Here is a 23,268-nt window from a genome sequence, read left to right as displayed (position 1 = left end):
TGTGACGAAACCTTTATCAAAGCTCTATTTGACATCCTTCACTTCACAACAAACCTCTCTGATAATTGATACAAAGATACAAAAAGTGGTTGGTAGTCATGACATATTAATTAACCCCGAAACGCTACTTATACACTCATTATCTTCGTCCATGGAGAATCTAAGCTCAACTCGTTCATCCAAGCTTGGCATCAGCTGTACTGCAGGCGTGATTGCCATGTCTCTGTCCCAAGGCATGTCTAATCACTTGGAGATCCCGCTTCACCACCAATGTCTACCAGCAAGCGGACATAATGTATCTCTTTGAAGGCCATTAAACCCTCAAAAAGGAAAACAGTCTTGGCTGCTTAGTTGTCGCCACCAGCGGGGTCCGAAGTGCCCTGGAAGTCAACAGGAGTGCTAGTAGCGCCAGCGTTCTCCTCGTCCAGAGCAACGTTCTTGTTCAGCTTCTTCAGCTCCGCCTCCCGCTTGCTAGCAACCGAGCTGTCATTGCCGTTCTGTCCGATCTCGATATCCGCCAAGAGGACCTGCAGCTCCAGCTTCAGAACCTTGTTCTTGATCTTGCCGTTCTGTAGGTTCTTGCCAGCTTCAGTGTCCTCGCCAGCAGCGGCAATGGCTTCGTTGAAGCCACCAGCCTCGGTCTCTGCATTCTCAGCAGTCTCACGGGCAGCCTTCATGATGGCAATATCGTTTTCGCTGACAGATGCAGGATCAGCGCGGAATGCGGCAGCCTATTGGAAGAAGCAATATGTTAGCCTGTGTCACTGAGTAAGATGTTTTGCCAAGTCTGATCCAACTTACATTGAACTCCTGGTCAACCTCTGCAAGGGCATTACCAGCGACACCACCAGAGACCTGGAAGTCAGCATAGTTCTTTACGGTCAGAGTATCAGCACGCTTGGTGTTGCCCAGATCACAAGTAGGAGCGGCCAGAACGGACAGGACCAGAGAAGACAGGATGGTGAACTTGGAGAAGTACATGGTGAAGGGTTGAGTGGGTGAGTGTGATAAAGAGGTTATTAAGGGGAAATTGGAAGAATAAAAAAGAAATAAAAAAGTAAAAAAAAATAAGAATTGACCAGCAAAACGAAGAAAGGAAAAAAAAAAGACAGCACAGCTGAAAGAAGAGAAGAGGGTTGAAAGATGAGATGATTGTTGAGAGTGAAGAGAAAAGGAGTCAAGTGAACAATTCGAGCGGCAAGCCGCCCATACTTATACAAAGATTCTCTCCTTGCTAAGCGCACCAGCCGACGATCATACAACGCATTTCTCTCTAAATTCAACTTAGAAACACGAGATGCACATCTTACACTGCGAGACAGAACAAGGCGCTTGGACTAGCCCAACTCGAGCCAAGAATCGTGCTCATGTGGCTCCATCCCTTCCACATTGTGGCCATGAACCAAGACTCGGACGAAGTTCTAGGCGCCTCGAGTTCTCGGGGGTGGTGCATTGAGCTCTTCTTTTGTGAGATCGACACTTGAGTACAGTCCGTCTGCGGTGGTTGAATCTAGATCGAGAAGGTTTGTGCTGCCATCTGCATCTTGGCTTGGGCAATCTTGAGACAAATATCCTGCTCACGGATACTCGAGACAAAGACCATCCCGTCTTGCATTTGATCGCCAACGCTGACCCATATGTTCTCGTATCCAGAACTGATATGGTTCATTCAAGCGGTTGTGATCCAACGGGGTTCCTGAAGTGCTCAATTATATTACTGATATCTAACTTTTAAACTTTGCCATCACCTTCAATCTGACAGCAGGCTTGATGCAGCCGTGCCCAACTACTCATCTTGACATAAAGTGCGCTGTCTCACGGCCTCTAGCTCTTTGGGAGAACCTTGTCTTGTGTATGGCGGAATGTGCCACATTTGTCCGCAGACACCGAATGACAGCCTTCAAGGAGTCGTAAACAGAAACGCCAATGCTTAACAATTGCCGCGTCCTTTCACACCAGAAACATTTCCTGCGGACTTGTAGACAAGCAACTGTCTGTGTCCTTGGCCATACAAGAGCACATATGCCTCCCCAATCCCGGTTTAAGCTGGATTTTGCGTACAATCTGGAGAGCTAATCCTTGCCGTGAAAGCGTTTAGACCTGCTGCCCCTTGTTTCGCAGACCGGCGTTTCAAAACTGGAGCGTTCTACGCAGGCGGTCTGTTGAGATATCGCGGGTTTCTCCTCGGCGATGTAAAAAAAAGATAGAAAAAAAGACACGCCTTGAGCTCCGTAGAGATACAAGATGGGTTTGCGTTGTAGTGTGCCATAACCATGAATCGAACATGGGTCACGTCGGATTACTGAGGACTGAAGACCACAACGACGTATTCTAACCACTAAACTATTATGGCGTTCATTTCTTGTAATGCTGACCCATTATTTCGTGCTGACTAGTCTTTCTGGCTAGGGTTACATGGGGTTATCCAACCTTCCGTCTTTTCCTTTTCCTTTGTCTTTCCTTTGTCCTGCTGTGGCACTCGGGGACTGCATCGGGCCTCAGCCATGGTTCGGTGCGGCGGCCACTTCGAAAAGCGGAAGGATACGCTCCTAGCCTCCGGAGGCTCACCTGGTATGGCTTTTCACCCGCTCAACGACTCGGGTTTTTCCATGCCACGCTGGTTGTGATGGTCAACTTTGTGTCTGGCCACGTTTCTCGGTCGAACGAATGTTGGTGGGGATGGTTAACTCTTTGTGGGGGTTAGGGTTTATTTGGGGAAAAAGTTTTTTTTTTTCTTCTTTTTTCTTTTGTACTTGTGTTTCTTGCTGCTCATAGCGGAGTGTGGACCACTGGTTCTTCGGGGCTTGGGGATGGTGCGCCATCCCGAACACACAGAAACTATGCGGCGTGTCGAGCGGAGGACTTTAAATTTCCGTCCGGTAACCAATCCGGCGTCGTTTGATCTTAGTGATTCCGGTAGACGTTAAATATAGTCAAGTCAAGTCAAGTCTACATAGGGTTATCATTCGGCATGGTGCTTGCTCCGAAAAGCGGAAGGATAGCCTCTTAGCCTCCGGATGCTCATCTTATTTTGATTTTCGCCCGCTCAACGGCTCGGAGGGTTCTATACTACGGTGGGTTTCGTAGCCCACGTTGTGTCTGGTCACGTTCCTTGGTTCAACGAATCTTAGTGAAATCCCAGTAGCCGGCTCTGCCGCTGCCAAGTTGCGAACACCTGCTTGGTCATCTTGTAAGTGTTTGATGAACACTCCAACTCATCCGGATGAAATGATGTGCAAAGTACAGGGCTATACACATTTAAACAGAACAGGACACCCTATTAAATTATTGAAATAAACAACAAAAACAGCACGGGGTTACCAGCTGCATCCCGGAGAATATTTTTGATGCAGCTCCGTCTCTCGTTAAAGCTCCGCCTTGCATATCTTTTCACCCATTGAACAATCCAACTTCTCCTATATCACGCCAATTGGCGCCAGTCGCCTTCACACCTAACCCTGTTTCTCAGTTGAGTGAATGCTGGTGCGGATAGACAAATCCTTGAGCAGATGAGAGTCTATCTGGAAAGCTCATAGCAGAGTGTGGACTATTGGTTTCTCAGGCTCTCCGCATAGAACGCCATACTAAACACAGAAAAGCCATGTAGCAAACTAAGCGCAGGGCTTCAAATACCCACCCGATAGCCAGTCTGGCGTAAAGATAGATGAAGAATAGGACCTCTATCATCGATGTATTGTCATGCGTTCTCACGGCTGGTAACATCATTGAAGATCCGACCACACCCCAAAAGGTGTTGTAGTTTCACTATTTACATATGTAGCATCGACGTGCTTCAAAGCATTTTAGACAATATGGCTCCTTGAAAGCCTTGACTTTGGCGCTTTAACCGATCAGCAGACATAAAGAGATATCTCCTAATATCTGGGGTAGAAGGGCACGGTCTATCTGACTTTTGTAGTAGCAATCATTTTGTTACTAAAGAGGAGGACTAGCTGACAAGTTAAAAGCTTAAAGAAAATGTTTTCGTGCCCTCAGCTTTGCGTGATCATTTCTCAGACCCGTTCGAAACCCATGTATTTGTAACTGTAGTTGAGTTGAGACTCTTCATCACCCTATCTACTTGCTGGGATTCTTGATCCACGACAGCATACTTCTTATCGGTATTTCTACCGTAACTTGTACTCATTAGACTTGTCACTTAGCTTGACTTCACTTTACGTGGCTAAGCTACATAAAAAAGCATTACACGGTCCACCGTGAAGCGGACATAGGCCCTATCGGGCCTGCCAAACATAAGAAGACCCTGATCATCCGGGTCCACCGGCCCCCGCCGCCGAAGAGCTTGCGCTCCCCAGGCGTAGGAAAAACAGCAAGCGGAACTCTGTATACGACAAGGGAAAGTGGGAAAAGAAAGAGAAAAAAAACACATTGAACACGAACCTCTGGCTTTGATTTGATTGTCTTTATTTTACCTGTCTACTCGCGAGGTATTCTCGACATACGACAGGGGACTACAAGTAGTACCAGAAATTACATATAGAAACAGAAACCAAAATCCAAACCATGCATACAGAAACCCGCCGCGCAAAGTGTAATGACTAAAGTGTGTCCACCCGCCCAGCCCTGAGGCTGTCCTTTACTTGTGTGGCCCTAAACCTGGCCCAGAGTCCTGGCCTCGCCGCTGATGCAGACCAAACATAAAAACAAATACAGAGGAAACAACAACGGGAAGTACAAATAAAGAGAGAAACAAGTAGGAAAAAAGGTGGTGATGGCAGCGCAACCGCGCTAAGGGGGAGACCCCGAGGGTGCGCCGTCTCCAGGTGGCAGAGGGAGTGCGGGAGGGGCCGCGTCTTGCGCCTGCGTGTCCGGCCTCGTGCGGCGGTGAGCCAGCAGGGCCGTGGGGGCTTTGGCTGCTTTGGCGGCCAGCCAGCAGGCTCCGCGCTTGGTACCGATCAACTTCTGAAAGAAGCTGCTGGACACCCGCTGTGGGTTGTGGTGGCAAACCCAGATGTGCTCCGGGCATGTGTCGGCTCCGCAGAGGGGACAGGAGAGCACGGCGTCCTCATGCTCGAAGCGGCGGCGATAGGCCGCAAAGTCGCCGTGTCCTGACAAAGCTGTCAGCACCGCGCGGGCGAGGTTGCGATCGGTCTCGTCAAGGAGACTTGTCCAAGCCTTCTTCGGGGCCTGCACCGGGCGGCGCAGGTTAGGTCTGGTGTTGCGACCCTCTGCCTCCCACCAGGCGCGAAATGCGGTAGTGACCCGGGCGCGGAATTCACTGCGTGCCCAGGAGAGTGACATGCCTGTCCTTGTAGTGATTATGTCTACGCCCCACCTGGCTTGTCCGTCGGCGAGCTCATTGCCCACGACATCGGAGTGGCCTGGAACCCAAATCGCTTCCACCTCAATGGCTCCATCTGGTCACGGTCTTGGCCGCGGATGGTTGGCGTCGGGACGTAACCAGTCCGCGCAGATTGTTTGGGCTGATGATGAAAGTCTTTATTTACCTGTCTACTCGCGAGGGATTCTCGACATACGACAGATGATTGTTTGGGCTCTCCGAAGGTGTTCCTCGGAGGCCTCCTGCACATCCGACTAGACTTGATTTGATTTGATTGTCTTTATTTTACCTGTCTACTCGCGAGGTATTCTCGACATACGACAGGGGACTAAAACTAGTACCAAGAAATACATACAGAAGCTAAAGAACCAAAAACCCAGAATCATGCATACAGAAAATCCCCACAGCACGAAGTATAATGACGGAGGGTCCCCCGACCGCCCAGCGCAATGGCTGTCCTTCGCTTGTAAGGCCCCAAACAAGACCCCAAGCCTCGGCCTTTACCCTGTAGAAGACCAAACCCAAAAGAAAGATAGAACATGACAAAAGAAAAGTAACAAAGGAAAGACAAGAAGTAGAGAGAGAAAGGGAGAACGAGCAAACAGACGAGAGTGGCAGCGCGCGCGCTAAGCCGAGAGGCCCGGGGGAGCCCCCGCACTGGGAGGTGGAGGGGCGGGCGGTGGTAGGCTCGACGGGGAGCGAGCGGGAGGGTCGGCGGCCTGTGGGTGCACCTCAGTCCTCGCACGGCGGTGGGCGAGCAGCACAGTGGGTGCTTTAGCTGCCTTGGCGGCCAGCCAGGTGGCCCCGCGCTTGGTGCCTATCAACTTCTGGAAGAAGCTGCGGGACACCCGCTGTGGGTTCCGGGGGCAGACCCAAACATGTTCTGGGGCGGTCTCCGATCCGCAAAGGGGGCAGGAGAGCACGGCGTCCACATGTTCGAAGCGGCGATGGTAGGCCGCAAAGTCGCCATGGCCGGACAGAGCAGTCAGCACTGCGCGGGCGAGCTTGCGATCGGTCTCGTCAAGGAGACTTGACCAAGCCTTCTTGGGGGGTTCAACTGGGCGGTGCAGATGGGGTCTGATGGCGCGTCCCTCCTCTGCCCACCAGGCGCGGAAAGCAGAGTCGAGACGGGAGCGGAAATAGTGGCGGGCCCAGGAGAGCGACATGCCGTCCAGCCAGGTGTTTGTCCTGGCCCCTAGCTTTGCTTGCCCATCTGCGAGCTCATTGCCCGCGATGTCGGAGTGGCCCGGGACCCAAATAGCCTCTACCTCGGGTGGGCCGTCGGGCCAGGGCCTTGGTCGTGGCCGCTCTGGGTGCGGTCTGATCCAGCTTGCGCAGATCATCTGGGCGCGCCTCAGATACTGCTCGGAGGTGCCCGGCTTGGCGTAGCGAGACGTGAGCCGGTTCACTGCGGCGAGATTGTCGGAGCAGATCCAGACCTTGCGGCACTGTGGCTTCTCCCATGAGTCGACCTCTGCCAGGGCCTTGGCGATGGCCAGCACCTCGGCGTCATGGACTTCGGCGCGGAACGGGGCAGGGCAGTTGCCCGTGGACAGGGTCCTGCCGTCCTGAATGACCACCCAGCCGGCGCCGACCTTGTCATCCCTCAGCTTGGATCCATCCGTATAGATCCAGAGATCTGAGGGGTCCGAGGAGCGGACTAGTAGCTGGTGGGCCGCGGCTGCGGCCTCCTTGTCGCCTTGCAGCGGGGGGCGGGTTGTCGGGAGCACTCCCTTGCACCTAGCAGGGAGGCTCGTGGCGATCCTGTGCGGGAGTAGCCTCTTGAGCGTACCCAGCTTGCCACCATCGGTGTCTCCGAACCCTAAGGGGTGGTTTGCCGGGGCTAGAGATGCCCTGATGCCGGCCGAGGCCAGGAGGTGGTCGAGGACGCAGCTCATGGGGGGGAACCCTGATGCCAGGTTGAAGATCGCACATGGCGTCGTGCAATATAAGGGCAGCGCTGCACGTAGTCCCCTCCTGACCGTGCGGTCCAGGATGTGGGCAGCCCCGAGAAGGCCCCGGGAAGGCTTGGTTGGCGAGGGGCCAGGGCGCCACCACGTGGCCGCCGCGTATGTCAGTTTCATGACCACGCAGGCGCGGACGGCCGTGAGAGCCCCCCTAATCGGCGCGCCCTTCCAACAACCGGACAGGATCTGGATGCCTCGGATCACGGGCGCCGTCCTCTGGGCTACGTCGCGGATGTGCGGCAGGAACGACAGGTTGCGGGACCACAACACGCCCAGCCAGCGCAGAGTCCCGCGAGGGTCCACCGGTTGGAGTGTGGAACCGTCCGGGAGACGCGCGCTCGGGTTTAGGCCGTGGCGCTTGCGCGTCACGTGCAGGAGGTCAGACTTGGCGAGGTCTAGCGCCATGCCGTTCTCTGTGCACCAACTGTTCACCAGTTCCAACGAGCGAGAAAGGGCGGTGCAATTCTACTCCAAGGACAAGCTAGAGTGGACCAAGCAGCCATCGTCGGCGTATCCGCGGAGAGAGCTGGGGAGATTCATCCTGAACAGCGGAGCCATATACAGCATGAACAGGATGGGGGATATGGGCGAGCCCTGGGGCAGGCTGCCGCCTGTAGGCTGGAGAGGGTCGGCCACGCCGTCGAGAGATAGCGACGCCGTGCGCCCGGACAAGAAGGATGCCACCCAGCGGCAAGTCTCGGCGGGACAACCAAGCTCCACCAATCTCTTCACCATCCGGTTGGGCTGAACCGCATCGAACGCCCCCTTTATGTCAAAGGTGAGCACTGAGGATTCTGACTTGCCGTCGGCGTAGAACTCTAGAGAGTGTGCCAGACGCAGGCACATGTCTTCCGCGCTGCGTCCGGGGACCGCGCCAGCGTAGTTCTCCCCGATGTGACCAGCTTCCAGCGCCCAGTGAGAGAGCCGGCGGGCGATGATCCTCTCTAGGCACTTGGCCAGAGTCGGGAGGAGGGAGATCAGTCGGTAGGCCCGCGGCGAAGAACGGTCCTTCTTATTCGGTTTGGCGAGGGCGATCACCTTGGCTTCTTTGAAAGAGGCGGCGTGGTGGCCCCAGGAAAGGCTCGCGTTGAACAGATGCATGATCTGCCTCTGTAAAACAGGCCACGCGAGTTTCAAGACGTTGTTGGTCAGGCCGTCTGGGCCCGGTGCGGTGTTGCGCGGGCTTCGGAGCGCAGCCTCCAACTCCCCGTTGGTGATGCGGGTCCGTCTTTGCTCATCTAGAGCGATGTGTGGCGGGTCGACGTCGCCTGGGCGGTCGGAAGGCATGTGCACCCTGCGAAGGAGGGCGATCTTCTCCGTGGTGTCCTGCACTGTGGCTTCCGCGCCATCGGACGGGGCCAGGGCAGGGGAGTGCCGGTTCGGCGCTTTCGTCCTCCATTTGACCATCCGGAAGATGTCTCGGGACCGCGCGACGTTGGCGAGGAGGTCGTCGTAGAAGGCCCGGGCTGCACTCCTGAGAGCAGACCTCAGGCGTTTTTTGGCTTCGCGGCGGACGGCCCTAGCCTCCTGTTCCTCCGTGGGCGAGCCGGCGTGCTTCACGCGGGCCCGAGCTGCCCTCTGGTCGGCGCTGGCTTCCCGACATTCGTCGTTCCACCAGGGAAAGCTTTTGGCTTTTCCTTCGGACCTTGGGGTCGAGGCAATTAGCGCGTCCAGAATGACGTTTTGCAGGAGTCGCGCAAACTCGTCTATGTGCCTGTCCTGTGGGACTTGGCTTCCTGCCCTGCGGTAATCCGCGACAAGGGAGTCTAGGCGGGTCGCGCCGGCCTTGCACGCGGTATCGAACCTCTCCTTGTCTAGCTTGTCCATAAGGAACCTGCCGGGTGGAGCCGGGGCCGGCGCGTGGCCGTGCAGAGGAAGGGTCACCAGGAGCGGGAAATGGTCGCTGCCGCAGGTGAGTTCCTCTCGGAGGTCGACGCTCGCGCCCGTGACAAAAAGTGCCGAAGACAGCAATGCGAGGTCGATGACGCTTCCGGACTCGTGGGTTTGCTCACCCTCCGCGTTGCCAAGGAGGAGGGCTCGCTCTTCCATCCAGGCTAGCAGAAGCTCTGCGTCGTTGTCGTCGGTGTCGCTCCGGGGGTCCCAGGCGCTGTGGTGGAGGTTGAAGTCGCCCACTACCACCGACCGCGGCCCTGGCTGCATGCTGGTCAGGAGACGTAGCGCCTCCCCTGTCCTAGCCGAACCTGTCCCGGCATTGTAAAGGTTTACGATGCTGAATGTGCGCCCCCCGATTAGGACCTCCACAATGATGACATCCTGGTGTTCCTCTCTCATGTAGGCCTTTTGGAAGCGAAGCCCGTGTCTTTTTGTCGAAATGTATGTGGCTACTCGGGGTTTTGAGCGCCAGTTACCCTCCGGGACTATTACCTGATAGGAGGGGTGCCTAGGGAACGTTCTGTTCCCCGGGTCTGCGCTTGACGGGGCCTCTTGGAGGCAGACCACATCCACCTGGTCTTCATGCGCCTTATGTAGCAACGACTGTGCACAGGTCCAGGACCTTTGCACATTCGCAGAAATCATTTGCAATACTGTGTCGTTAGGGTGTCCTAACATTTACAGAAGTTCCTCGTCATTGTCGTCTACCTGCATTGAATCCCGTGTTTCAGGGGACTCGCTGGAGGTGGGCAGGGGGTAGGGTTGCAGCTGGGCGGCCTGTGATGGGGCGGTCGGTGGCTGGCTGGGCGCCGAGGAGGCAGGGGAGGGGGAAGCCTGGGAGCTTGAAGGGCTCTTCGTCTGTGACGACGGCCGGGCCGGGGGGGCCGAGGTGACGGCCGTGGAAGGCGCCTGGGAGGGCACTGGGGACGGGGCCTTGTCTCCCTGGGCGGCGGCTGCCGGGGTAGACGACTGCGTCTCGGTATCGGCCGGGCATTTGCGGTCAAAGTGGCGGACCCGGCAGCGTGTGCAGAACGGGAAACGCTCCAGGGTGTTGTCAGGGGAGACCATGTGCAGCTCTCCGAGTGTCGCTACGCGACGGGGAACCGCAGACGGGGCCACAAGGCCTTCGTGGAAGGCGATGTGGGCGCGGAAGGTGGGCACGCCCGCCTTGCCAACGTACTTCGACAGCGTGGCGCTGGCGGAGACGACTCCAAAGGCCTGTTCGATATCCTGACGGACATCGTCTAGGGTGACCCGGTGGAGCATCACGGCCCCAGGGGTCTTGGGGTCCTCGACCGTGATCGAGGTTAGCAGTCCGTGTACGATGTACTTGGACCAAGCGTCCCTCTTGTGGACCTTCTCCGCAGTCAGGTTGGCGCGGATGCGCTCAGCGTGGCTGAGGAATTTGCCGACGTCACGGACGGCTGTCAGGGCAAAGCCCGTCTTGGTGGCGGTGGCGGTGCCTGCGCCCTCGCCGCGGGGGATGCCCGCGTTGGCCTTCGTTACGATGTAAGCCGGCGAGAGCTTCCGGAGGGGGGAATCGGTGGGCACAACCACGAAGAGGCGGTTGTCGGCGGGGGTGGCCTTTTCAGGGACCACGCTGGCTTTGCCCTGTCTGGGCTTGGGGGCTCCGGCCGAGGGAGCCGCGGGCTGGGCAGCCTTGGACGCTTTTTTGCCCTTGCGGGCGACGGTGCTCCAGGATTCCTTATCCAAGGACTCGGTGGGCGCTGCGGGAGCGGCAGCAGGGGGGTCGCGGGCTGATGGTGCCTCTGACGGGGTCGATGGGCGGGCGGGGCGCTCGCGTTGCGGCGCCGGGGAGGGGGTCGTGTCGCGAGGGGCACGGTTGGGGGGAGGCTGGGGCGCGCCTGTCATGGCGTGCTGGAGGGTGTCTAGAAGACCCTGTTGCAGGAAGTCTAGAAGTTTGCGCGTCGACTCGTGCGCGCTGGCCTGCGGGGCCATTGCGGCCAGGCAGTTGTCGGCCATGGCCGAGAAAGTGTTCAACATCCTATCACGGGTTGCTGCTTCCGCGTCCTTCTGGTTGCGGAGGGCGTCAGCTAGAGCCTTTACGGGGCCGACGGGGAGCGAGATGGGGGCGTAGGCGGTCTCTTGGGGGAGGGGCGCGTCTTCGCTCCTGACGCGTTTTGCGCCTGTCGCGACGCGCGCGACGGAAGAGGGGAGCCCCTGAGGGGCCTGGCCGGCGAGATTCGGCGAGAACGACGCGGAGGAGGGGACAGTGGTGGGCACGGGGGAGGGGTCGCTGGCGGGCGAGGTGGCCTGCGCATACGTCAATGACGGAGGCGCGGACGCGGGCGCGGCGGGCGCGGGCGCGTGGACGGACGCGATCATCTTAGGGATGACAGGACCTGTCGGGGGCGAAAATAAAGTAAAGTAGTTTGCAATAATGGTAGCTGTTAGCTTGGTCAAAATGTCGAAGGTGCCCTCTGAAAATGGATTGATTGATTGATTGACGCGCTGCGACTAGACTTGACACCTGATGTCGAGAAGGTGATCCGTAATCCTTGTGTAACATGAGATCCAGTGGAGCAAAACCTCAAAAAAACATACAACACCGAGGATTCGCATGTGGTCACCCACCATACTACTGGTTCGGCGCTCTGCGGCTTGACTAAGGGGGAGCAGACGGGACCCCGTATTGTCCGCAGGCTATGGTCGTATGTGAAAGGGAATCGTCCGAGTACGGATTATAAAGGAAACAAGCCATCCGCGGCGAAACAAACCAACCTTTTCAACAACACCTTTCAAGAGGCACCTTTGGTGTTTTCAGAGACAAATACGACTTTTTACATTAAATAAATACAATAAACGGATTCCCTGACCTGTCTTCAGTCATTGAAGATGACGGGAGGCAAGGAAAAGCTCGGCGCGTGTTTTGAACGCGCTTTTAGGGACGCGGAGCAGGCAACCCTAGCCATGGAGAGAAAAATCGATAGCTACAAGAAAACTATCGAATTCTTCAAGAAGAACGCTGAGGAGCTGGAGAAGCTCTCCAAGGAGATGGACGAACAATTCGTCCCCAAATTGGTGGAATGGGTCGTGAGTTTCCGCGCCAGCGGTCCCAACGCGACCAAGCCAGCAGAGCCGAACCGTAAGGCTGCGGACAAGGCTGTGCCCGGCCCAACCAAGGAGAAGGACACAAAGTCCAACGCGTCCGGAGGAACTGTCTCCCAAATGAGCTACGCTGGAGCTGCGGCTAAGGCAGTCGGGCAACAACAGGAGACGACCTAAAAGCAGAAGTCGAGAAAGGCGACACAGGAGAAAAAAAAGCAGGAGGCCCGCCAAGACTACAGAGTCTTCCTGAGAATGGACCAGGAGCATCAACTGCGCGACCTACACCCCATGGCAGTGCTGGGCGTGGTGAACAAGGCAGCCCCGAAGGGCAGAAAGTTCATACGGGCGAACAAGACGGCAACAGGCTTTGCTATCCTCCCGGACAAGGGAGCAGAACTGACAGCAGAGGAACTAGCCGCGGTGGCCAAGACCATGGGAGCCGGCGTGAAAGCCGAAGTCGACGACCCATGGGTATGGGTAGCGCTGAGAGACCAGCAGACCTCGTGGTACGAGCTGAGCACCGAGGGACAGATGGTGCTCGTACCCATGGATGAAGCAAAGGCCAAGCACCACGTGCAGGAGGCTTTCGGCGTGGCCCCGGCTGCGTGCAGCCTCTTGAGAGAGGGACTGAAGGCCACAGTTAGAGCAGCCTTCAAGGCTAGGGAGCTGAAGAGCCGCCCCAAACAGGTGAACTTTATGGGCCAAAAGACAAAGGCTTTCTACAGTGAACCTAGGCAAACGTGGCGCTGCGAGAAGTGTGGACGCCGACATGACAGCAAAGAATGTCAGGAAGAGACAGTGACTTGCACCAGATGCAAGAAGACCGGGCACTCAGTTGCCAAATGCCCCACGGAAACGGCACCCTGGGCGGCCAGAGCTGGCCAAGGAAACATCGCTCTAGAAGCACAAGACCCGGAGGGAGAGGGTCGGAAGCGTAAGCAAGCCAGCGGGGCGGGGGCGGACTCGACAATACGGGGCACAGAAATAGGCCCATCGCCCGCCGAGAAGGAGACGACTGGAAATGCGACAGGAAAGGAGGTCAGAAAGGAAAAAGCGACTCCGGGAACTGACACGGCGGCCAACAAGAAGAAGGTAGCGGAGACTACCGACGACATGGAAATCACCGACGCCCCTACTACTCATGAATAGAGAAACCAACAAATTTCTCCTATGGCAGGCGAACCTCGGCAAAGGACAAAATGCACAGGCGGCACTGGCAAGCGCTGCTGTCAAACACCTCCCGCACGTCATATGTGTACAGGAGCCCCATTTCGTACGAGACAAGAACAGACCGAAGACTGTGTCTATAACAGGATACAGGCTATTCGCGCCAACCGATGACTGGATATAAAGGCCACGCGTTCTCATTTTCTGCAGAGAAGATGTGAAGGCACGTGGACTGCAATGGGAACCTCCACACCCGGACATTCAAAGCCTGGTGGTGGAGACGCAAGGAGGAGAGATACGGATCACCAATGCATACAACGCCCCGAGAGGATCCAAACGCTGCGGTGAGGCAGCAAAAAAATTGATGGAAACAAGACCAAGCCGAAAAGCCATAATAGTGGGTGACTTCAACCTAAGGCATCCAATCTGGGATGGCGAAGCGCCCCCCGAAGGAAGAGAACCGCAGGCACAAGAGCTGGTAGACTGGGTGGAGAGCGGATCCATGTTGGTTCTGAATGACCCCGGGATACCAACACACGCGAGAGGGGGCGTTTTGGTCCTTTCAGTGATAGGGTGCGAGCTTTACAGCAAGGTGGGATGGTTTGGGTCACATGACGAGGTGGATGTGGGAAGCGATCACACCTTGTTGGAACTGATGCTGACGAGAGCCCCCGTGACAAAAAACGACCGAGCGAGAATGCGAATTGCACAAGATGGACCAGAAGCGATACTCGACAGAGCAAAGACCGAGAGCACAAGAATTGACCGGTGGTGGACGACCCAAGAAACAGGAAACGTTGACTTGGACAGACTCACTGAGGAAATTTTGACAAGCATCTCCCAGGCAGCTTTGACAAAGGCTAAGAAGAACGGAGGAAGAGACCATCCATGGTGGACCCGTGAGTGCCAGGACAGACACAAAGAAGTACTGGCAGCCAGAAGAGCCCTGGGGAGCACTTCTGCGATCACCCAAGCTGCCCGAGGAGAGTACCTGGCGACCATTAAACGAGCAAAGGCAACCTTCTACAACGGCAAGATAAACGGAATGGCCCAGACAAAGGAAATCTACAAAGCCGTGGGCTGGACAGGAAGCACCACGCGCACCGAGTTACCGGCGGTCCGCACAACTGAGGGGACGCTGGCCAGGACGATTGCGGGAAAGGCCGACGCATTGCTGGAAGCGCATGTGAGAAACAGACTGCCGGACGTGGCACCTCCGACGATACGGGAAGACCGCCACCCCTTCACACTGGATCTCACGGTTGAAGAAGTCAAGAGCGCCGTGTTTGCACCTAAGAACACGGTCCCAGGACTAGACGACATTCCTAACCAGGCTCTAAAGCTGGCATGGGAAGGACTGGGAGAACACATCACTAGACTTTTTAGGCTGTGCATCGAAAGAACACATCACCCCAAGCCTTTCAAGACCGCCTGCCTGGTGCCAATTCCAAAGCCAGGTAAGGCCGACAAGAACAACCCGAGGTCGTTTAGACTAATCTCACTACTCCCCACGCTTGGGAAAGCTCTAGAAAGATTGATGGCAAGAAGACTAGCGAGGGAGGCCCTTGAAAGAGGTGTGATACACCCTTACTACGCTGGAGCGGTGCCGCAACGAGCGGCGGCGGACCTGACCCTATCCTTGGTGACGGAGGTTAGACACGCATGGAAACAGAAACAGGTGGCATCGATGCTCACGTTTGACGTCAAGGGCGCGTTCGATGCGGTCACGCCAAACAGAATGGTGAAAAGGCTTGTGGAACAGAAGTGGCCAGCAATTTACTGTGGATGGGTCAAATCATTTTTGGAAAACAGGACAGCGAGGATGAGGATAGACGATGAGGTGTCGCCAGCAGAGATGCTCCCAGGGACTCTGCCTCAGGGATCGCCAGTCTCACCGGTGCTCTTCATGCTTTTCATGTGTCCCCTATACCGCATTCAGATGCTCAGAGGATATGCAGATGACGGGTGTCTGTTGGCGACGGGCCGGAACCTGCAGGAGACTACCAGAACCTTGGAGCGGGATCTACAGGGTGTGGAGAATTGGTGCCAAGCGAACGGACTCAGTCTGGACCAGGGAAAGACGGCACTGATACACTTCCACAAGAAGGGAACAGAAGGGCCAGCAGCAAAGATGGCAGACGGATCCCAAGTCATACCCACGCCGAATGGGGACGCCCTACGATGGCTGGGGGTACACTTCGACGAGAAACTCACGTTCAAAGGGCACACGGAAGTGATGATGAGGAAAGCTCGCAAGGCCGCTGATGCGATGCGGATTTTGGCAGGGTGCTACAAGGGAGCAGAAGTCCAGGCGATGGTGAACGCGACAAGAGCATGCGTGATCTCAAACCTGACTTACGCGGCAGCCACTTGGTGGCCAGCCCCTCGAGGAAACATGTCAGATGACAAGCGCATGAAGACCATCACCGGGAAAATGGACGTGGTAGCCAGGGCCGCATACCGAGCAGCCGCGCCCGCCTACAGGACAACGCCAGTGGACCTGGTACACCACGCCGTCGGGGCCCCGCCGATCACGGTGATCCTTGACGACACTATCAGAGCTGAGGCTATCAGGAGAGCCAAGTACAAGCACGGAGTGCATATCCCTGACGCTTTCGACGGATGGACGGATTGGATACTGGGCACACTACCGAATAGATACACGAAGCTCAACTGCTGGGCCAGATATGGCGGTGCTCCCGCCCCTGAGGAAAGAAGGACGGCCTACGGCTCGAAGCTGGAGGAAGCAGAAAGGCACACCCAGGAGATCACAGACGAAAGCTCACCAATTCTGTGGGCGTACTCAGATGGGTCCAAGGACTCCAAAGGTTACGCCGGCTCAGGATGGGCTTTGATCAAGCAAGGGCAAGAACTGGCCACAGGCAAACTGCATCTGGGGGTCGGGGCAGAGGTTGCGGATGCGGAGGCGATCGCGGCGAGACACGCTGCAGCCGAAGCAGTCAATGCCACTGCAAACACGGCGAACATCAAAATCGTCATCTGCCTAGATAACCGCAGCGTGGTGGATAGGCTGAACGCCAGGCTCCCAGTTTGGGGCACCTCGCAGGAAGCTATAGACGAAACAAGGGACCTTATGCGGAAGTGGAAAGACGGACACCCAGGCTGAAGCTGGGAAGTTAGGTGGGTTTCGGGCCACAGAAGCATCCCGGGAAACGAGCGAGCGGACCAGCTGGCGAAAGAGGCCACTACAGAGGAAACAGCCCAGCCCAACCCATTGTGGACTTTGGCTGCACTGAAACGATGGCGCAAGCGGGAGTTCCAAGCAGCGACAGATCGATGGTGGAAAAGCACCGGGCGAAATCTGGAAGCACCGGTGGCATGGAAGGCTACGGCCGGAAAGCACAACCGAGTCAGCGTCGGCAGAGTCCTCGCAGCTAGGTCGGGGCACGGAGACTTAGACAAGTACCACGTCCGCTTCGAGCACGACACGCCGTTGGGGTGCGAGAGATGCGGGGCCGAGAAAGACGGCCCACATGTTTGGACATGCAAAGGCCTACAGAAAAGATACAGCAGGTCATGGGTAGAGCGTCTATTGAAGACGGCACGAGGGGCAAAGACGTTGGCCGAGAGAGTCGACAAACTGGCACAGAGGGGCCCCGGGCGGCAACGCCTCATCAACCAAGCATAGGCCGGCAGAAAGACCGAGTAATTTTCTACTTTTTTTCCTTTGTCTAGTTCTTTGTATTTCGTTATTTGTTTTACTGGGACCTTTGTGGTGACGTTAGGGTCGCTCTGGAGGCTGCGAGCCTCCGTGTTCCAGCTGTTTGTTCTCTTCGTTCAGGTGCAGACCTGCTCTTTTCATAGTTATACTCTTTTCACAGGTGGACTAGCCGCCTGTGACGCCCATTCGACCAGTGAACCCTGGCACACGGCGTAAAAATAAACAACAACAACAACAGCTTCGGGCATAACACGCTGCTAGGCTGCAAGAGACGCAGAGTCGAGAAGGACGGCCCACATGACCTGGACGTACAAGTGCCTATGTGTGAATCGTATATCTATTGCAGGTCTGTACCGATCTAAGATTTACACCGTCTTCCGCTCTTACCCCTCTATTGTATGGGTTTTTAGGCGGAAGGGTTTTTCCTGTAGTGCTTAGTCGGGATATTGTGCCCCTGATTTTGACAACCTATAAAAGCGGTGTAGTAGGTCATACCTAGAACGTCTCTTGAAAACGGCACGAGGGGCGAAGACGTTGACCGAGAGAGTCGAGAAATTGGAACAGAGGGGCCCGGGTAAGCGATGCCTCATGAACCGGACATCAGCGTCCAAGAAGATCATGATATTTTCCGTATTTCATTTTTGCTTTGCTTCATCTTCTAATTACTGGGTCCATTATGGTAGCTTTAGAGTCGTTCTGGGAGGCGTGAGTTCCCGTGTTCCAAGCATTCTTGCTTTTGGTTCAGGCGTAGACCTGCTAATTCCACGATCTTTGCTTTTCAAAGATCGAGTAGCCGCCCGTGACGCCCATTCGACTAGTACACCTTGAGACACCACGCTAAAATAGAAACCCACAATAACGAAAGAAAACGTAGACGACCATTCAAGCCGCATTTCTGCCAATGATATTCATATCCATCGCTTTACAGTAGCACTTGTCTACACCACGACCTTGTGTAACTACGTGGCACCACTTCAGGCGTGATGCGTGTTAGTGAAGGTGCTCCGAGGATAGTTCAAATGAAAATGAAGAAGGAGAAATGTCTTCAGCCAGTTCCTCTGGATATATCATAAAAAAGACCTTATACATAAATAGGACGCAACTTCAGATGGTCGACATCAAATAAGAGATGTGGCGTTAAGATTAGCGCTTTTGGCAAGTGGATCTCCACAGTAAATAAATGGCCCAGGAAGAATTCACTGGACACCAAATAGGTATGGAACTTGGTCATCCTGAATTCAAAAGCTAGATGATATTGCGCTAACCCAACATAAACAGGGCTTCTAGACTCTCTCGAATCTTTTGGACACAAACGCTAGCTCACTACATATGTACATTCAAGCACAAGCTTAGATCTCTGTATGTACATACATACCTTAATACTTTATTTTCAATTTCCCATGTAGTGACAACAGGCATTCACCCTGGCGGAATAGAGGTTTACTTCAACTGTCACGCTAGACCATGAGACGTTGAAACATTGAACTTGACAAAACAGCAGTTAGATGTGTACTATGAAAGTACATCAGTGATGTGCAAGCTTTAGACATCTCTAACTGCGACAGGTATCTAGTCTAGCCCTTTATGAGCTCGGTTTGTCACTTGCCACCACCACTACAGACATGCTAACTAGCTACTAGTTGGAGGTTCTTTGTTTTACTGTTACACACTCCCACCTTCGTTTTTACATTATACACGTCCTACTTTCAGATCACTACTACGCATATGCTACATCAAAGGCATGGAACTGCCGTCACTGAGATGTGGGTTTGTATGATCATAATGTAGGGTATATGTATTGGAAATGCTAAGCCAGAACCTGTACCAAGAGAAATATGCAACGCCTTGTCCTAAGACTCAAAGAGCCAAAAAAAATTGTGGGGAAAATGTACACTGATTTGAAGAGCTAGATACAAGAGTCAAAATGTAGACCCGGTCGTGAGGATGAGTAGACAGCAAGCAGACTTGTGCCACAGGCAGTATTGTCAACAACATGGCCGGGGGCAGGAAGTTCCAGCTCAAACATTCACCAGCGCATCGTGAGATCACGAGGGTGCAAGAAGAGAAGTCCAACGAAAATGCAAATATAGGTCAACCAAAATCCAAGACGAAAGAAGCAACGCAGAACAAAAAGAAAAGCACAAGACACGCCGGGGAAAGAGGCACATGGGTTTGGACCGCCAAGCAAAGACTGACTCAGTCAGCCCTTGTTCGTTGCGCCAAGACATTTAAGCTCGGAAGGAGCGGCCAACCTTGGGTGCGGCAGCGGCAGCATCGTAGACCTTGACAGAGTTAATGAGCCAGTAGGCCTCGGAGAAGACCTCGGGGTTGGCGCCGACGTACTCCTTGCAGGTAGGGGCCAGAGCAGTCAGCTCGCTAATGCTGGGCCACTCGTTGCCGGCCCACTCACCGCAGAAGTCGGTGTTGAAGATGATGTTGTGGTTGGCGAAGACAGAGCCAATGTCACATCCAGAGCCGCTGTTGAACTTGGCAACGGGAGTGCCCCAGCTAGCAGGGTTGGGCTTCTCGGCAATGATATCCTCGGGAATACCGGTACGGGGGAACCAGTAGATGGAGATGTACTGGGCAGTCCAGTCCATGGCGTAGACACCGCCACCAAGAGCGTTGAACTCAGCTCCAATGGGAGCCTGGGTCATCTGGGAGCAACCAAGCTTGCCATCACCCTTGTTGCAGTTGGCATCGACGAGAGAGCTTGTCTCGGAACTGCCAGCGGTGTCAATGATGCAGTTAGGTCCAGTGTGAAGAGTCATCTGGTTCTTAACGTCAAGGTTAGCACCCTCCATGATATCAATCTCACCGGAGTGGGGCCAGTTAGGGCCGAAAGTCCAGAAGGCGGGCCAGACACCGGCGGCAAAGGGCATGTGGGCGATATCAGCAATGATGAGACCATTGGAGAAGGTCTGCTTGGAGGTGACACGGGTGCTCATACGGCCGTTCTCGGGGTTGACAGTAGCGAAGTCAGCACCCAGGTAGACACCGCCTTCAGAGTAGCCGGCATAACCATTGGCATTAGCAATTTCGGAACCAACGTACTGGACGTAGCCCAGGGTCGGGTCGGGGGCAGTGAAGAACTCAAAGTTGTCAAAGAAGTTGGTCGTGTTGTAGTTCTGGACCATGGTGTAGGTGGTGCCATAGTTGGGGTAGGTTTCGTTGGTAGAAGGGGTGGTACCGCCGGTGCTGAGGGACACGGCCGGGACGGTAGTCGTGGGAGCGACGGGGACTGCGGGAGTGACTCTGACCATGGCGGTGGAGATACCGGCAGCGGACAGAGCCGAGAAAGCGACGTTGGTGAAAGAAGGCATTTTGGATTTTGCGTTTGTGTAGATGGGAAGACTTGTGAGTTGATAGATATCAAGTATGGTGAGTGAGAGATCGAGAGAGTCTGAGAGACGAATGAATGAATGCAAAGTCAAGCGAACCAGCCACTTGAGATCGATGAAAAAAAAAAAGTGAATGAAAAGCGATGGACGACAAAAGACGAAGTCGATGTGCGGCCAGCAAATAGAACAGATCAAGTTCTTAGAAAGAAAGGCTTTTTGTATAATTCAGCTGACTGATGGCAGGAAAGAATGTGGTCAAGAAGAGGGCAAAGAAATGAATGTGATGCAAGAGAAAGCTGAAGAATTGAAAAGCAGTGGACAAGGACCTAGGCCTCGATGGTGGTTGTGTGTAAGGAATGAAAGCTCAGAGACTGATGATCTGGAAAGGAGATAGAAGAAGCTGTGGATGAGGGGCCGGGAGGGCGGTTCTTATACAAGAATCAACGGGAAGGAGTAGTCAAGTCAAAGTCGGTTGAGGCCTTTCCTCAGGCCGGCCCCTGCCTTCTGGCGGAGCTGGAATTGTACCACTATTGGCCAGTGCCCAATACGTCGCAAGAGGAAAGAAGCAACATCTTACGTAGACGCCTGCTGGTTTCCTTGTCTCTGGCGTCTTGTCAATGAGTCGTTTTTTGGGTTCCTTTCTTTGAGTCTGGGCAGCTACTTCCCCTCCTCCTAGTGTACCTTCTTTTTTGTTTTCTCTGTTTTATACGCCCCTGAAGACTATATGCACTCCCGATTCCTTCCCAGTGACACACACACCCCACTTGCCAAGTACTTGAGCCCCAGCATGCACGCACGAGTACGTACCTTCCCTGCTGGAAAAGCCCAGAAAAAAGAACAACTTGGGCAAATCCGGCAGGGCGGGCGAGCAGAAAGAGCAAGCACACGGGTTGAAAGAGGCAGGAGCCACGAGGGGAGGCAGGAAAGAAAGGAAGGAATAATACGGGAGGCAAGAAGCCTTGAGCAAGATTCAGGTACAAGATACAAGCGCAAGATGCCACAAGAATCAAGACTCAAGATACAAGATACACAAAAAGTAGTTGGTTATATCACAAACAAAACTATGCAAGCGCATAAGCTGCCACCACCGCTTCTCCTGCTGCAATATCAATCGATACATCACATAACCAACTCTAACCAGCTACTATACACACGTCTATGCACAAGACTGGCTTTCCAGCTTTGCATCCTGTCCCAAGCTACCTTCGGCTGCTACACACCACAAGGCGGGTAGTGAGAACCTAGGTCAACTGCACCAGCCGAGTCTGATATGTAATCATTAGTTACCAAATAAGCACTCCAAAATGCATCTCGTGACAGCTGTATCGATACGTTATCGGTATACTTTTCCCCGTCTTCTCCCACACCTTGGCCATTGACAGGTCTTTGGTCGCATTTCTGCTGCTGCATTTAGCCTGCCAGGTCCACCCACACAGACATTCTACACGCCAAGCGATGCGATTCGGTCTCCCCCTTCTCAGCCTCTCGCTCGTGTCTCGGAGGGCCAAAAAAAGACCAGACGCGCCAAACACAAGCTGTTGCACTACGCGCAAGATGAGAGAACTCCTCTTAGGCCATCATCACCAGCATATCTGGAAACTGAGCACTTCAGTTACTTGGCCGTCGGAGGGACAATATGCCGGCAGTTGTCAGGCCCAGGGAAGGGCGATCGTGAAACGATCCATCTGGCTCGCCCTACGAGTCTACGGCCTCACCATTCCGACTCGCGGAAACGGCAGGCTATCACATGCATCTTGAAATTCACACGCGCTTTACTCGTCCTGTTGCCTTTGCATACAGGCCTTTTATCTCACCACACATACTCCAGAATAAGCTTCTGGGCTTGAATAGCTTGGCTGTCGTCCCAGCGAGATGTGATGTTTTCGCATATAGCTGGCATACATCATGGTAGCCAAGCTTCACGGCCATCTTTCAAAATAACCTAACTTGTAATTCAAGCTTTAAAAGGCCGTGGGTCCGAGAGCGTCAAGATATATTATTGTCGAGCCTTTACACATCCATCAGCAGACCTAGAACAACATGCTTACTGGAGGGGGGCGTTGTCATGTTTCAACTCCCTTGTTTCCGAAAGCTTTTTCTGGTCAGTACAACTAACTAACTAGTTATCTAACTAGTTAGTTAGTTAGTTACAAGTAAGTCCAACTACCACACTTCACGCAGTTCTATTATTCTTCACAGTTTTACAAGCGACGTAAGGCGAAGGGGCTCATGAAAGCCGTGAAAGAAACAGAGGGGGTTCGTCTACGCAAAAGAGTAAATTATGGCGCAGGTGACGATAGCCAACTGCCAAGACACACATGATGCGACCAGAACGAGAAAATACAAAATGCACCTCTTTCAGGCAGAATATCGTAGTCTAGATGACGCAAGACAAAGATCTCACGCACCTGCGGTGTGGAATGCTGCGAATCGGACATCACCAGACCCTGACGGCGCTTGAAGACCACGAGATGGTCTTTGTCTCTTGGCGAGGCTCCCTACCCGGGATGCCCACTTTGGCCTAGCGTCTACTCTTCTCTAGTGTGCCGTCTTGGTGGCTCTCGATAGTACTCTGCTCTTCCCTTTAGACCATGTGCTCTAACTGTTCCCAACTCGGGCATTACGGAGGATCTACAAGTATTCTGGCCGATTCACGACGGAGTCTCTCTTCTTTTCTCCTTTTTTCCCTGGGTCTTGCTTTCCCCTCTTCCGCCAGTCAGGTCGGTCCCTTGTCCCTTGTCCCTTTTTCCTTGTCCCTTGTTCTTTTGAGGGCCCCTCGTACCGCTTCCGGTTAAGGTGGCTGATGCGGTATAAGTGGCTCTCAGCCAATCAAAGACCACAGATCAG

At 54.4% G+C, this 23,268-nt stretch overlaps 9 protein-coding genes across 9 annotated transcripts; 3 read left to right on the top strand and 6 right to left on the bottom strand.

Annotated features, from left to right (window-relative positions):
* Positions 1-347: 347 nt before the first annotated feature.
* On the bottom strand, positions 348-981 carry BROUX77_007854 (uncharacterized protein; the record flags this gene model as incomplete). Its single annotated transcript, XM_073752993.1, has 2 exons — positions 348-731; positions 802-981. The coding sequence occupies 2 exons, from the start codon at positions 979-981 to the stop codon at positions 348-350; spliced, it is 564 nt and encodes a 187-aa protein (XP_073602147.1).
* Positions 982-4,749: 3,768 nt separating this feature from the next.
* BROUX77_007853 (uncharacterized protein) lies at positions 4,750-5,262 on the bottom strand (the record flags this gene model as incomplete). The annotated part of the gene is made up of 1 exon (XM_073752992.1): positions 4,750-5,262. One exon carries the CDS (start codon positions 5,260-5,262, stop codon positions 4,750-4,752), a length of 513 nt encoding a protein of 170 aa, XP_073602146.1.
* A 666-nt stretch (positions 5,263-5,928) lies between these two features.
* BROUX77_007852 (uncharacterized protein) lies at positions 5,929-7,674 on the bottom strand (the record flags this gene model as incomplete). Its single annotated transcript, XM_073752991.1, has 1 exon — positions 5,929-7,674. The coding sequence occupies one exon, from the start codon at positions 7,672-7,674 to the stop codon at positions 5,929-5,931; it is 1,746 nt and encodes a 581-aa protein (XP_073602145.1).
* Positions 7,675-7,734: 60 nt separating this feature from the next.
* Positions 7,735-9,429, bottom strand: BROUX77_007851 (uncharacterized protein; the record flags this gene model as incomplete). Its single annotated transcript, XM_073752990.1, has 1 exon — positions 7,735-9,429. One exon carries the CDS (start codon positions 9,427-9,429, stop codon positions 7,735-7,737), a length of 1,695 nt encoding a protein of 564 aa, XP_073602144.1.
* A 411-nt stretch (positions 9,430-9,840) lies between these two features.
* Positions 9,841-11,508, bottom strand: BROUX77_007850 (uncharacterized protein; the record flags this gene model as incomplete). Its single annotated transcript, XM_073752989.1, has 1 exon — positions 9,841-11,508. One exon carries the CDS (start codon positions 11,506-11,508, stop codon positions 9,841-9,843), a length of 1,668 nt encoding a protein of 555 aa, XP_073602143.1.
* Positions 11,509-12,018: 510 nt separating this feature from the next.
* BROUX77_007849 (uncharacterized protein) lies at positions 12,019-12,408 on the top strand (the record flags this gene model as incomplete). The annotated part of the gene is made up of 1 exon (XM_073752988.1): positions 12,019-12,408. The coding sequence occupies one exon, from the start codon at positions 12,019-12,021 to the stop codon at positions 12,406-12,408; it is 390 nt and encodes a 129-aa protein (XP_073602142.1).
* Positions 12,409-12,483: 75 nt separating this feature from the next.
* Positions 12,484-13,380, top strand: BROUX77_007848 (uncharacterized protein; the record flags this gene model as incomplete). The annotated part of the gene is made up of 1 exon (XM_073752987.1): positions 12,484-13,380. One exon carries the CDS (start codon positions 12,484-12,486, stop codon positions 13,378-13,380), a length of 897 nt encoding a protein of 298 aa, XP_073602141.1.
* A 2,452-nt stretch (positions 13,381-15,832) lies between these two features.
* Positions 15,833-16,525, top strand: BROUX77_007847 (uncharacterized protein; the record flags this gene model as incomplete). The annotated part of the gene is made up of 1 exon (XM_073752986.1): positions 15,833-16,525. The coding sequence occupies one exon, from the start codon at positions 15,833-15,835 to the stop codon at positions 16,523-16,525; it is 693 nt and encodes a 230-aa protein (XP_073602140.1).
* A 2,783-nt stretch (positions 16,526-19,308) lies between these two features.
* BROUX77_007846 (uncharacterized protein) lies at positions 19,309-20,403 on the bottom strand (the record flags this gene model as incomplete). The annotated part of the gene is made up of 1 exon (XM_073752985.1): positions 19,309-20,403. The coding sequence occupies one exon, from the start codon at positions 20,401-20,403 to the stop codon at positions 19,309-19,311; it is 1,095 nt and encodes a 364-aa protein (XP_073602139.1).
* Between the last annotated feature and the right edge of the window lie 2,865 nt (positions 20,404-23,268).

Source organism: Berkeleyomyces rouxiae (assembly GCF_048999995.1).
Source record: "Berkeleyomyces rouxiae strain 22BRR77 chromosome Unknown BrBRR77_ptg000012l, whole genome shotgun sequence".
In the NCBI taxonomy this organism is placed as follows: Eukaryota; Fungi; Ascomycota; class Sordariomycetes; order Microascales; family Ceratocystidaceae; genus Berkeleyomyces; species Berkeleyomyces rouxiae.
This window is presented reverse-complemented; position numbering and strand designations above follow the sequence as displayed.